This window comes from Thalia democratica, chromosome 6 (genome assembly GCF_965202585.1).
Source record: "Thalia democratica chromosome 6, ktThaDemo2.hap1.1, whole genome shotgun sequence".
Classification (NCBI taxonomy): Eukaryota; Metazoa; Chordata; class Thaliacea; order Salpida; family Salpidae; genus Thalia; species Thalia democratica.
The window spans coordinates 35,578,370-35,593,636 of record NC_139170.1 but is presented as its reverse complement, the minus strand read 5'-3'; the positions used below and the strand labels follow the sequence as shown (position 1 = coordinate 35,593,636).

The 15,267-nt window shown below is 23.4% G+C and overlaps 3 protein-coding genes across 3 annotated transcripts; 2 read left to right on the top strand and 1 right to left on the bottom strand.

The window, feature by feature from the left end:
• The first annotated feature begins 5,430 nt into the window (after positions 1 to 5,430).
• LOC145839025 (coiled-coil domain-containing protein 12-like) lies at positions 5,431 to 5,898 on the top strand. The gene has a single exon (XM_082946639.1). It carries the CDS (start codon positions 5,431 to 5,433, stop codon positions 5,896 to 5,898), a length of 468 nt encoding a protein of 155 aa, XP_082802765.1.
• A 3,134-nt stretch (positions 5,899 to 9,032) lies between these two features.
• Positions 9,033 to 9,500, bottom strand: LOC145839024 (coiled-coil domain-containing protein 12-like). The gene has a single exon (XM_082946638.1). It carries the CDS (start codon positions 9,498 to 9,500, stop codon positions 9,033 to 9,035), a length of 468 nt encoding a protein of 155 aa, XP_082802764.1.
• A 2,491-nt stretch (positions 9,501 to 11,991) lies between these two features.
• On the top strand, positions 11,992 to 12,459 carry LOC145839023 (coiled-coil domain-containing protein 12-like). Its single transcript, XM_082946637.1, has one exon. The coding sequence runs from the start codon at positions 11,992 to 11,994 to the stop codon at positions 12,457 to 12,459; it is 468 nt and encodes a 155-aa protein (XP_082802763.1).
• The last annotated feature ends 2,808 nt before the right edge of the window (positions 12,460 to 15,267 follow it).

Below are 15,267 nucleotides of genomic sequence, written 5' to 3'. Positions count from 1 at the left end.
TCCTAAATAGGACTTTTTGTTGTCATTGAAGAAATAAACAAAAGTTTTTCATTACTGCCAACAAAAATTCTTTAAAAAAGTTTTCAATTATAAACGGAATCTCAGTATTAAAAATAAATTTTGCTACTTTATAACTTGCCTTAACAACTTTTTTCTGATAATTCTGTAGTTACTGAAGATAATCATGTCCTTTGTTGGAACTGACTTTAGTGATTTGTTTTTTTATCGTTTCTCACAATAACTCCTAACTAACGTTTTTTTTTGTTGCTCGTCTTTTATTTTACAACTAATATTTTTAAATTCTTGTTGAAGATAAAGAATTGTTGTAATGCTTAATAAAAAAGAGGTTTTTTTCTTCGCTAATGACTCAATTAAGTTTTATACTTTTGTTAAAAATGTTTAAGAAAGTTAATTTTCCATTCCAGCTGACTTATATTTTTTTGGCATGTAATTTGTTTACTGTTCATAAGTTTCGTTATTTCTTTATGTTGTGAACTTTGTTTTAACTGGGTTGCTACACAACCAGGCTATTTTAAAAGCTTGAAAACTCAGATGTGAGTTAAAATTTTATTTCAAACACTTTAAATAAATCTTAGAATTCCCAGAATAGTTTTTATGACTGTAGTGTAGTTTATTTATTGTAGTTTTTTCTTGTTTTTTTACACTTTGTGTACTTTTTAATGATGATGATATTTTTACTAGGTACTTAAGCTTGATTTACAACGATTTACTAGATTTTTAAACTTTTAATGAACTTAAACTGGTTTGATACAACCCAGACATTTTTGCTTTTTAAGCCATGTTTCTTTTACATGTATCTTTTACAACCATGTAAAAGACTAGTTACTAATAAGATATTTTATTTAAGTATTCGAGAATTAATTATCTTAAAGAATTTGTTCTAGCTTTCTATAATACAAACAGGTATTAATTTTATTAAATTAACTAATTACTAAATTTTTTAATGAATGTAAACTATTTAACACGCAAAAACTTTTTTTTGAAGTTAATATTCTTAGAAATATGGAAAAAGGGGTTGATAATATAACAAATATATAAAAGTAACTAATAAATTGTCTTTCAAGTTTGGTTTTTATAGAGAGTTAAATTGTATGTAAAATTACAAAAGTAGTAAATTTAACTTAGTAAGTGCTTATGAATGTACATAGTTTATTAATACTTAAGTATATTAGTCAATGTAAATTTTATTCTAATTTTATTTAATTTAATTTAAATAGTCATTCTATGTATGGCTAAAAGTTATTTAAAATGATAACGTGAATAAAAGTAAAACTTTTCTCTAGTGCAGGGTTTCCCAAAGTGGGCGATATCGCCCCCCTGGGGGCGATTTTAGTAAATTGGGGGGCGATAATTAGCAAGGGGGCGAAAGGGTGGGCGATAACTAGTAAGGGGGCGAAAAGGGGGCGATTTAAAAATTTTGGGCTGTCATAAAATTTTTACTTTTTACATTGTTATTTTACTAATTTTAGCTTGCTATTAAATATTTGACCCTGAGGTAAAACTTAAACAAAAATATTTTTTTTTGTTTATTTGAAATATAGAGAAAAAAATCAAGTACTTATGACTCCTACCTCAAGTAAATTACATATTTTCATTCATATACTTTCTTATTTAACAATTACATAGATCATAGACGATCGGAATCCCTCTAACCATTTTATAACCTGACATATATGTTGTTTGGGATCGTAAATGGTTTATAAAAATCTATGTTATATGTTATTAAATTTCTAGGTAAACTGGCAACCCTGTATATTTTTATTTTTTTTGGAAATATCATGAGGTGATAGTTATATCACCTCATGATATTTCCAATTGTTTTTGAAAAGTCTTCAAGTTAGACTAAGAAATAAATAATTTACCTATAACCTGAAAAAACCTGGAATTTGACAATTTAGGCAAAAAAAACCTAAAAAGATCTGGAATTTTTATCAATTTCAACATATTAAGTAGTAAAATTTCAATTTGACACAAAAAAGCTATCATATAGATAAAAATATTGATCCCTTCGAGGCATATCTTTTTGAAGTAAACGACTTACAGGAAACCTTCTCAGACTTACAAACTGACCTTGAATTTAAAGTAGATTTTTCCAAAGAACGATATGAAAGCTTTTGGACTTAACAAAAACTAAGGCAACAGTATCCAATTATTTGAGAGGAATTTAGATTGTTGTTTATAGTTTTTCCTTCTAGCTATATTGTTGAGAAAGCTTTCAGTTCAAAAAAAGAACAAAAAAAAATCTTGAGCAAAAGATCTAATCTAGATATTTGTAAAGGAGACTTTATTTTACTGATTAAGAATCAGGTTAGAAAAACTTGCGAGCAGTCATGAACCTCATCCTTCACATTATATTAGACTTCAGTAGCAGACATTATTTTATGAAAGTTTTTTTTATTTTGTTTGATCTTTTAAAATATTTCTTATTTAACTGGTTTGTATTGTATTTAAGTAGTCTTTTTATAATAAAAATTTTATTAAGTTATTTATTCTAGAACAGGTTTGCATAACGCCTAATAAATATTAGTTACGGTAGACTTCCTCTTGAGTTCGCACATTTTACCCAAAAAAAGTGCAAATTTATATTTTCTTAAACTTAACTTAAATAAAGTCTATTACTAACTAAGTATTAATAAAACAAAAATACATAATATTTAGTAGCTTATATAGATCTATTTTATTAATGAATGTTTGTTTTATGTCTTAGTTGATTTTTATGTTTATGCATAACGTTATTGCATATAACATATTTAAATTTATTATTTAAAACCAAAAATGGCAACAATTTTTGAGTTTGCACTTTTTTATTTTGTTCAAAGTGCAAATTCAAGCGGAAGTCTACTGTATTTATTAAATGGTTTATGTAACAAATCTGATAATAATTTTATTTTGACCTGGTTAATTTTGTAGTATATATTTGTCGTTTTACATTACACTAAAAATTTTTATAGCATAGTGATTAAAGTATTTGTTTGAAAGAAATTTATTTTACATACTTTTGTTATTACTTGTTTAATCTGTATAAATAAAAAAATCTTGATAACCATTAAAGTATTTATTTCAAAAATTTTTTTTTGTTTCAAAAGAGTATAGATTTGAGGTCTCTGTTTGAATTTATTTTAAATTTTTCATTTAAAAGATTCTTAAACTCAATTTTATTTTCTAACTTGATTTATTATTGTTAAAAGTTCTATATATTAAGGAATTTTAAACTATTAATACAACTGTTTTTTGTTTTATCTTAATTTTTAATATATTAGCAATTAGATTGTGTTGTTTATTTTAATAGTTCAACACTAGCTTTTAGTTGTTCACTATTTTCTTCTGGTAAATTATTATAGGCTAATAACTAGAGAAAAAATAAATTTAAACAGTATTTAATAAGCCATCAAAAAGACTGCTACAGTTACAAAACAAAATTTTAACTTAATTAAAAGGATTTTTTAATCGATCACTTTCTCTTCACAGAATTAACTGTAAATATTTTGATTTTATTTTTTAGAATTTAATTAAGAAAAAAGAAATTTTTTAAATTAAGGTTTAGTTTCCTAAAGTTTATTCCAAGTCAAATACTATTTAATAGTATTCTACTACAAAACATATAGTTTAAAAATAAGTTTTTTACTTTACAACTAACTTGCTTATAATATATCTTAGCATTGAAATTAATAATTTTATTGCATTAACTGAAGCTGTTGATGAAACCACTTTTCATGTGAGATAATCAACCAGTCGGTCAATCTTCCTCAAACTAGATCAGAAATTATGTTTTAATATTTATTTTATGTAAAATAAACTGTTCATTCTTTTATAGCTTTTTAATCTCTGGTATAGTAATTTTAGAATATGCCTATCTATAAAATAGTTTAAGTATTTTGTGCGGTTTAAATAAGTTGCTTAGTATTAACTTCTAAATGTCCGAAATTCGTTATATGAGAGATTGTTATAATGTGAGGTTTAAGTTAAGATTTCAGATGGGTAACGTACGGTTAAGATCCAGTCAAATTTCGACCCGCTAAGTACCTTGAAAACTACTTGTGCAAAATAAACAAAATTTAGTCTTTTGATAGTTAATATTTTGAAATACACCTTCAATTTGGTTTTCAGTTCACAATAGTATTTCCTAGATCACAATAATACTAAATAATTTTATTACAATTTTTCTCGAGTTTTTTAATTTTCATATATGTTATTTTTTTAAACTATGCGGCCCGCAATTACATTTTTTAACGAGTTGAAACTAGAAAAGATTTTTTAGTAAATATGAAATGCTTACTACAAAAGTTGTCCACCACTACCCTAAAAGTTTCAAAACAATTCATATCTAAACAGAATTGATTACATATTACACAAGGCTTTTTAATAATTAAGTATTTTAATACACTTTACTGGGCTTATAAAAAAACAAATGTAACTTATTTTCTCAAGCCCTGTAAACTACCTTAAACACAGCCCAAAAGTGCGTGCATAAAAAGTACCAGACTAAGTTACATTTCGAACACAATTTTTTCGGCTCAAAAGTTTGTACTCAAGAGAAAAAATACTTTGTAAAATCGTGGGGGGCGATTATTTTTTGAAAAGGGGGCGATTTAGAAAATGAGTTTGGGAAACCCTGCTCTAGTGTGACTAAAACTAAAACCAAAAGATTATTCAAATGTCACTAAAACTAAAACTGCGGCCCGCGAAGACTTTGTAAACTTCAAATTTGGCCCGCAACCACCAACTGCCTGCCGACCCCTGGTCTAAATTAACTAGATAATACTTTATAAACTTCATATACTTTAGATAACAAATAATACTATTAATTTTTTAAAGTATTCTATAAAGTTTTCAGATAGTTCTTATTTACTACACACCCCTAACTTTTAATATTAATTTTACTTAATTTAATTTAAAATTGTTAAAATTTTAGTTTAATTACAAATATTATTTTATATACAATGGTGGCATTGAATATGTATTAAAATAAAAACTAAAAATGAATAAAATCACAACTTTAAAATTATAGCTAAAATATCATTAATTTAAATTTGCACCTGTTGTAATATTCTAATATAGTTTCATTAATAATTTTAGTTTTTTAAAGAAATTTATTGAACATAAGTGCAAAATTTAATGTCAACCATTTAAAACAATTCTTACAAATTTTTTAAATGAGGCAAAATAAAATAATAAATAGTTTAAACAATAATAGAAAAAATACTAATTAGATCTGACTTTTAAATAATATGTATATAAAAAAAAACAAAAAAATTGAAACTTACAAAATGCTTTTCACACAAGGCGCCCTCTAGTGTTGGTAGAATTATGACGTCATACACAAATGCTATGTTACAAATAAAGATTTGTAAAAATATTAGTTTGCTGAATAATCAGTAAAAGTACAAAAAGGTAAGTTACATTAGAAACATGGCGGATTATGACATTGGAATAATGGAAGAGGCAGCTAAGAAAAGAAGAGAAAGACTATTTGCAATGAAAAAGAAAATGAGAAATGATGCCAAGAAAAAAGATCAAGTCAAAGTAAAGATACCACGAATAAAATTCCGAAGTTATCAACCTGAGAATGAAACTGTACAAGAAAAGAAAATACAAAGGGTTGAAGCGCCTGATATCACTAAACACATTCAGCTTCATTTAAAAAAAGAAAATGAACCTTTAGAATTTGACATTGACCTTTACAAGCTAGCACCAAAAAAACCTGATTGGGATCTTAGACGAAATATAGAACAAAAATTGATTAAACTTGAAATGAAAACTTCCAGAGCTATAGGTGAAATAGTAAGAGAAAAGTTGCAAAAGTCAGTTATGAAAAAGAACAGGATAAACACTAAAAGAATGCCTGAAAACTTCCACAACACTAGTGATTCTGAATGACACCCACTGCATCTATAAAACTTAACAAAACACAACTTTGTTACATCCAGGTCCTTTTCAGGGCCACCATACATATTTTTGTAAAGTTTTCAGTTTTTAACTTTTAAACTTATTTGTTTTTTCATTTATTAACGAAGTTTTTTTTTAATTTTATGTTTTTATAAGTGATGTTTATGTCGTGATTAAAATAAAAAAAAACACTCACTACATAAGCGATAGCTTGGTCAATAATTATAAGAGCATCAAAAATAATTCAGAAATTGAATCGTGACATTTATAGAAAATTTTTTATTTTTTTTACTACCTAAGTTACTTTAATTTTTTTCAAACATTTTTAAATAATAAATAATTATTAAAATATTAAATTAAGCCAAAATTTATAAAAGTTATAGAAGATAAAAGTAATAAACTAAACTATTTTAAATTGTTTACTTTGGTAGTGAACATTTAACATGAAATACATAAAACATTAAAAAGTATTATACAAGTTAAGGTTTAAGAGTTTTGCAGTTTTACCACTAGTAGGCGTTATTTGTTAAGATGAAGTCCGTGACAATGAGATATAGTAACACTGAATTAAAGGTTAACAGCTTTTTACTTTAATATTTAGAGAAGCAAAGGACACATAATTGCAAACCACTAACACAAAATAAATGAATAAATTTCAAACAGTAACAATATTTCACAAAACATTTTTTTGGTTTTCGTTAGTAGGAAAAAATATGTGCTTAGTAAAATATATCAATATGATATTATAAAGTTCAATCTTTAATACTCATCTTAAACAAAAATCTGACACAAAATTGAAAAAGAAATTAGTTTTCTACCAAAAACCACTGACACAAAATATCAAACTAAATTTTAACAATAAAAAATTGTATAAAAGCATAAATTTTGGTTTATTTGCCTATCAAAAAATATATAATATAAAATTCAAATTTAAAACTTTAACTAAAAAAGGAAAAAAAAAGTTATAAAAAATATTTTTTTGAAAGTAAATAATCTACTCATAAGTATGACTTTAAGATTCAAATATTTTTTAAATAAAATAAATATTTTAAAAGTTTCAAACTGTTAACAACTAATAAGTAAGTATGTAAATTTGTAATTGCTTTTTAGTGATTAATTTGTGCTATATCTAAGATTTTATAGAGGTCATCTTTAGACAAAACTATATTTTACTAAAAACTTTGGCTTTATTTTTATTTATTCTTAAGTACTAAATTTTAAAGTTATATAATATTAAAACAAAAAAAATCTACTTTATAAAATTAATTTTAAACGATTATAGTAAGAAAACTGTACAAAAAATTTCTTAGTAATCAAATTAATTATACAATATGTTTATGTTTTTATTTTGTATAAAATATATAAGCAATAAAACAAATTTTATGGTAACATATATTCAAATACAAAATAATGTAGTTATAATCTAAAATATTACCACTAGTTGGCGTTATTTGTTTAGACGAAGTCCGTGACTTTTTAAAATATTTTCAATTAACTTTACTTTTTTAACTTACTAGACATTTTAGATTGAATTTTTTGTTTAATACTATTTTTTAAAATGAAATAATAGTGAAACAGAGCTCATTTACCTAAATTAACTCATTAATACTTAAAATGCGAGTTAAAAAAGATATGTTAAATGAAAATATTTTAAAAAGTCACGGACTTCGTCTAAACAAATAACGCCAACTAGTGGTAAGATTTTAGATTTGAACTACCTTATTTTGTATTTGAATATATGTTACCATAAAACTTGTTTTAGTGCTTATATATTTTATACAAAATGTAAACATAAACATATTGTATAATTAATTTGATTACTTAGAAATTTTTGTACAGTTTTCTTACTATAATCGTTTAAAATTAATATTTTAAAGTAGGTTTTGTTGTTTTAATATTATATAACTTTAAAATTAAGTACTTAAGAATAAATAAAAATAAAGCCGAAGTTTTTAGTAAAATTAATTTTGTCCATAGATGACCTTTAAACAATCTTAGATATAGCACAAATTAATCACTAAAAAGCAATTACAAATTTACATACTTACTTATTAATTGATAATCTTTAAGTTTTTAAAATATTTATTTTATCTAAAAAATTAAATCTCAAAGTCATACTTATGAGTAGATTATCTTCTTTCAAATTTTTTTTTATTTTTTTCCCCTTTTTTCAGTTAAGGTTTGAACTTTGTATTTTATATTACATATTTTTTGATAAGCACATAAACCAAAATTTATGCTTTTTTACAATTTTTTTTTGTTAACATTTAATTTGATATTTTGTATCAGTGTTTTTTGGTAGAAAACTAATTTATTTAAATTTTGTATCAGATTTTTGTTTAAGATGAGTATTAAAGATTGAACTTTATAATGTCATATTGATCAATTTGACTAAGCACAGATTTTTTCCTACTAACGTAAACCAAAAAAATGTTTTTGAAATATTGTTACTGTTTGAAATTTATTTATTTATTTTGTGTTAGTAGTTTGCAATTATGTGTCCTTTGCTTGTTTAAATATAAAAGTAAAAAGCTGCTGACCTTTAATATAGTTTTAATATATCTCATTGTCACGGACTTCGTCTTAACAAATAACGCCTACTAGTGGCAAAAATGCAAAACTCTTAAACCTTAACTTGTATAATACTTTTTAATGTTTTATGTTTTTCATGTCAAATGTTTACTACCAAACAAAACAATTTAAAATACTTTAGTTTATTACTTTTATCTTCTATAACTTTTATAAATTTTGGCTTAATTTAATATTTCAATAATTATTTAATATTTAAAAATGTTTGAAAAAAATTAAAGTAACTTAGGTAGTAAAAAAAAATAAATTTTTTCTATAATGTCATGATTTAATTTCTGAATAATTTTTGATGCTCTTATAATTATTTACCAAGCTATCGCATTTTTAGTGAGTGTTTTTTTTTTATTTTAATCACGACATAAACATCACTTGTAAAAACAAAAAACTAAAAACAAAGTTCGTTAATAAATAAAAAAACAAATAAGTTTAAAAGTAAAAAACTTAAAACTTTACAAAAATATAATGTATGGTGGCCCTGAAAAGGACCGGAATGTAACAAAATTGTATTTTGTAAAGTTTTATAGATGCAGTGGGTGTTATTCAGAATCACTAGTGTTGTGGAAGTTTTCAGGCATTCCTTTAATGTTTATCCTGTTCTTTTCCATAACTGACTTTTGCAACTTTTCTCTTACTATTTCACCTATAACTCTGGAAGTTTTCATTTCAAGTTTAATCAACTTTTTTTCTATATTTCGTCTAAGATCCCAATCAGGTTTTTTTGGTGCTAGCTTGTAAAGGTCAATGTCAAATTCTAAAGGTTCATTTTCTTTTTTTAAATGAAGCTGAATGTGTTTAGTGATATCAGGCGCTTCAACCCTTTGTATTTTCTTTACTTGTACAGTTTCATTCTCAGGTTGATAACTTCGGAATTTTATTCGTGGTATCTTTACTTTGACTTGATCTTTTTTCTTGGCATCATTTTTCATTTTCTTTTTCATTGCAAGTAGTCTTTCTCTTCTTTTCTTAGCTGCCTCTTCCATTATTCCAATTTCATAATCCGCCATGTTTCTAATGTAACTTACCTTTTTGTACTTTTACTGATTATTCAGCAAACAAATATCTTTACAAATCTTTATTTGTAACATAGCATTTGTGTATGACGTCATAATTCTACCAACACTAGAGGGCGCCTTGTGTGAAAAGCATTTTGTAAGTTTCAATTTTTTTGTTTTTTTTATATACATATTATTTAAAAGTCAGATCTAATTAGTATTTTTTCTATTATTGTTTAAACTATTTGTTATTTTATATGCCTCATTTAAAAAACTTGTAAGAATTGTTTTAAGTGGTTGACATTAAATTTTGCACTCGTGTATCAATAAAAATCTTTAAAAAAACTAAAATTATTAATGAAACTATATTAGAATATTAAAACAGGTGCAAATTTAAATTAATGATTTTTTAGCTTTAATTTTAAAGTTGTGATTTTATTCTTTTTTAAGTTTTTTTTAATGCATATTCAATACTACCATTGTATATTAATAATATTTGTAATTAAACTAAAATTAAACAATTTTAAATTAAATTAAGTAAAATTAATATTAAAAGTTAGGGTTGTGCAGTAAATAAGAACTATCTGAAAACTTGATAGAATACTTTTAAAAATTAATAGTATTATTTGTTATCTAAAGTAAATGAAGTTTATAAAGTATTATCTAGTTAATTTAGACGAATAAGCTCAATTTCACTACTATTCTATTTTTAAAGTTAATATTTAACACAAGTTTCAATCTAAATATATCTAGCAAGAGTATGTCTTTACTTCAAGTTATACATTAAAAAGCGAAGTAAATTGAAAATATGTTAAAAGTCACGGATTTCGTTTAGAAGATTAACGCAAACTAGTGATAAAATATTTTAGATTTTGGCCACATTATTTTGTCTTTAATTTAATTTTACCATAAAACTTGTTTTATTGCTTATACATTTAATACTTAATGTAAACAAAAACATACCGTACAGTTTAATTCGACAACTTAAAAAGATATTTACAGTTTTTTATTAGAATCGTTTTAATATATTGTTTATTGTGCAATGTTGGACTCAGGCATCAAAACCTGAGCCACTTAAACAGGAAAGACAAAAAGAGAAAAAGAAAATAAACTTATATTCAAAACTTTAAGATAAATTATACATATATATATAAACACAATTTAAATGAAAACACAAAGTTAAACACAATATGATATACAAATGAACTAAATTAAAAATTCAATTCAAAAAAAAAGTTTTAAATTAATTTTCTATAGTACTCTTTGAATGTTTTACTATTATATAACTTTAGAGTTTCATACTTAACAATAAATAAAAACAAAGTAAAAGTCTTTTAGTAAACTATAGTTTTATCTATAGATAACCTCTAAAAATATTAGTAGAAGCACAATTAATAACAAAATTTAATACAAATTTACATATTTACTGTTTTATTGTTTGTTTTTGAATTTTTAAAATGTTTTAATTTTTATGAGTAGATTATCTTTTTTTTTAAAAATTTATTTTATATATAATTTTTTTCCGTTTTTTGTTTGAGCTAAATTTTAGAGTTTGAATTTTATATTTCATACTTTTTTGATTACAACAAAAACCAAAACTTGTGTTTTTACATGTAATTTTATTAATAAAATTTAATTTGATATTCTGTATAAATGTTTTGTGTTTATGTATCTTAAGTATCTCTAAATTATCTTTAAACATATTTTCAATTTACTTCGCTTTTTTAGTGTATAACTTGAAGTAAAGACATACTCTTGCTAGATAGTTTTAGATTGAAACTTTTGTTTAATATTAACTTTAAAAATAGAATAGTAGTGAAATTGAGCTTATGCGTCTAAATTAACTAGATAATACTTTATAAACTTCATTTACTTTAGATAACAAATAATACTATTAATTTTTTAAAGTATTCTATTAAGTTTTCAGATAGTTCTTATTTACTACACACCCCTAACTTTTAATATGAATTCTAAATAATTTAATTTAAAATTGTTTAAATTTTAATTTAATTACAAATATTATTTTATATACAATGGTGGTATTGAATATGTATTAAAAAGAACTTAAAAAACAATAAAATCACAACTTTAAAATTATAACTATAAAATCATTAATTTAAATTTGCACCTGTTGTAATATTCTAATATAGTTTCATTAATAATTTTAGTTTTTTTAAAGATTTTTATTGATACACGAGTGCAAAATTTAATGTCAACCACTTAAAACAATTCTTACAAATTTTTCAAATGAGGCAAAATAAAATAACAAATAGTTTAAACAATAATAGAAAAAATACTAATTATATCTGACTTTTAAATAATATGTATATAAAAAAAAACAAAAAATTTGAAACAAACAAAATGCTTTTTACACAAGGCGCCCTCTAGTGTTGGTAGAAATATGTTTTCATACACAAATAATATGTTACAAATAAACATTTGTAAAAATATTAGTTTGCTGAATAATCAGTAAAAGTACAAAAAGGTAAGTTACATTAGAAACATGGCGGATTATGAAATTGGAATAATGGAAGAGGCAGCTAAGAAAAGAAGAGAAAGACTACTTGCAATGAAAAAGAAAATGAAAAATGATGCCAAGAAAAAAGATCAAGTCAAAATAAAGATACCACAAATAAAATTCCGAAGTTATCAACCTGAGAATGAAACTGTACAAGAAAAGAAAATACAAAGGGTTGAAGCGCCTGATATCACTAAACACATTCAGCTTCATTTAAAAAAAGAAAATGAACCTTTAGAATTTGACATTGACCTTTACAAGCTAGCACCAAAAAAAACAGATTGGGATCTTAAACGAAATATAGAACAAGAAATGATTAAACTTGAAATGAAAACTTCCAGAGCTATAGGTAAAAAAGTCAGAGAAAAGTTGCAAAAGTCAGTTATGGAAAAGAACAGGATAAACATTAAAGGAATGCCTGAAAACTTCCACAACACTAGTGATTCTGAATAACACCCACTGCATCTATAAAATTAAACAAAAATACAATTTTTTTTACATCCCGGTCCTTTTCAGGGCCACCATACATTATATTTTAGTAAACGTTCAGTTTTTTTACTTTTAAATTTCTTAATTTGTTGTTTATAAACATTAACGAATGTTTTTTTAATGTTTTGCTTTTATAAATGGAATCTATATCGTGATTAAAAAAACAAACTATTCACTACAAATGCTATAACTTGGTTAAAACATTTAAGAGTATACAAAAGTAATCGTAAAATGAATCATAACATTTATCGATAAAAGTTAAATTTATTACTATCTAAGTTACTTTAACTTTCAAAAAATATTTAAAAGTGTTAAATAATTATTAGAATTTTAAATCTGAGCAAAAGTATTGAATAAATGTTTGAAATCAAAACTAGAAAACAAAAGTTGTTTAAAATGTTTAATTTGGTAGTAAACATTTAACATGAAATTAAACAAAATAATAAAAAGTATAAGACAAGTTAAGGTTTAAGATTTTTGCAGTTTTTATCACTAGTTGGCGTTATACGTAAGACGAAGTCCGTGACAATGAGATGTAGCAAAACTATATTAAATGTCAGTATTGTACTTTTATATTTAGAGAAGCAAAGGATACATAATTGCAAAGCACTAACACAAAATAAATGAATTAAGTTTCAAACATTTATAACATTTAAAAGAAACAGTTTTTGGTTTACATTAGTAGGGAACAATCTAGCTTAGTAAAATACACCAATATGATAATATAAAGTTCAATCTTCAATACTCATCTTAAACAAATATCTTTCACAGAATTTAATAAAAAAGTTTTTTTCTATTAAGATAATCTATTTATAAATATATCTTAAAAACTTATATCTTAAAGTAAATAAATTAACCAATAATTTTTTTTTAACTAACAAAAGTTACATACGAAATTATGCAAATTTGTAAATTGCTCTTTTATGATAGATGTTAGCTATATCTAAATTTTTATTCAAAATATTAATTTTGGTTAGCTTCAGTTTTTTGAAGCTCATCTTAAAGCAAAGCGAAGTCTTACTAAACATTTTAGTTTCAATTTGTGTTTAATATTAAAGTTCGAAATTATAAAGAGGTTTAAACTTTTTTTAGAAATTTTTTAGAGGCTGTAATTAAACATTTTTTTATTTGTAACTGAATTTTGAGACATGAAATTTAAAATTTAGATAAATATTAAGTTATAAGCTTGATTAAAGTAATAAAAAGTAAAAAAAAAAGTTATTTAAGGTAGTAAACATTTAGCTGGATTTATAGGCTACTAAATAGTTCATCACTACTAATCTCACATTCGTTAAAGTCCGTAATCTTTATTTTTCCTTTTAACTTCTGTAATAATTATAATCTAATTTTTTCATTTATAAAATTTATTTATTATTTTTTTTTACTTTCACCTTAACCTTTTCCGTCGGTCGGTAGGTTTTTTGTTTCAATAGTATTTATTTTTTTCTATTAATTTTTATTAGTTATTTTTTTATTTCTATATTTACTATCACTATTACACTAACCCTTACCCTCGGTCAGTAACTTTTTTTTTTGTTTTTTTTTTCTTGTATTTTTTTTTCTAGTGCAAAATTCACCCTTTGTTTAATTTTTTTCTCGTGCGCATTAGTTCTTTTTCTGCAATTTAGTAACCTCTTGGCATTTTCGTCTTCCTGTAATTTAGACCCGTTCCCTAATCTAGACGATCATAATAAGAAATCTGTAGGTTTTTATTCTTAGTAGTTAAGTTTAATTATACAGCATGTTTATGTTTAGAAGTAGTATAAAACACATAAACAGCAGAAAAGTCTTAAGAAAAAAAAAAGGTTCCTAAAATTTTAATTTTTTACCACTGGTTGACGTTATTTGTTTAGATTAAACTATAATTTTAATTCTTTTTTAAGTCTTATTTATTTTTAAATTTTTATATTAAAGTAAAACTTAATTTTACTAAATAAAATATATTTTAAATAAAATTCAGAATTTATTAATCTGAGAATGAAACTATAAAAGAAAAGAAAATACAAAGTGTTTTAGCGCCCGATATTGCTAAACACATTCAGCTTCATTTGAAAAAGGAAAAGGAACCTTAAGAAATTTACATTGACCTTGAGGTTTTATTTTTTGTTAAATAATATACATTTAGTTTTGTTTGGTTAAAAAAAGTTTTTATACTAAAACAATCAAGAAATACTTAATATTAATTATTTAAAACGATTACAATAAGAATACTATATATTTTATAATATATATATCTATACTCGATCATACAATATATATATGTTTACATTTAGTATTAAAACATAAAAAATAAAATAAGTTTTAAAAACAAAATAAGGTTTCAAAAGTTATCTTGATTATTCAGCTTGCGTTTTTTGTTTAGAAAAAGTCCGTGACTTTTTAATATAATTAAAATATCTGAAACATTAGTGGCCCTTTAGTTTTTTATATAGAGAATGTTAGGATAATTCAATAAATTTTACTTTATGGTTTTAATAAATGAAAGTTTTTGAAAAATGTCTGTCTGGTTTCTGAATATGACATTAAAATAATTATTTATATAAAACATATTTATGAAAGTAAACTAAAACGATTACAATAAGAAAACTGTAGAAATTTTTTATAGTTATATTTGGTTATACACAATGTTTGTGTTTACATTTAGTATTAAATCGAAAAACGATGTAAAAAATTACAGACAAATTATGTTGTTTAAAATAAAAAATTTTACCATTAGTTGGAGTTATTTGTTAAGACAAAAACCAAAATTTTTAAAAATGCTTCGATAAGCTA

Coding starts and splice junctions, on each gene's coding strand:
- LOC145839025 (XM_082946639.1), top strand. CDS start 5,431: ATGGCGGATTATGACATTGGAATAATGGAAGAGGCAGCTAAGAAAAGA.
- LOC145839024 (XM_082946638.1), bottom strand. CDS start 9,500: ATGGCGGATTATGAAATTGGAATAATGGAAGAGGCAGCTAAGAAAAGA.
- LOC145839023 (XM_082946637.1), top strand. CDS start 11,992: ATGGCGGATTATGAAATTGGAATAATGGAAGAGGCAGCTAAGAAAAGA.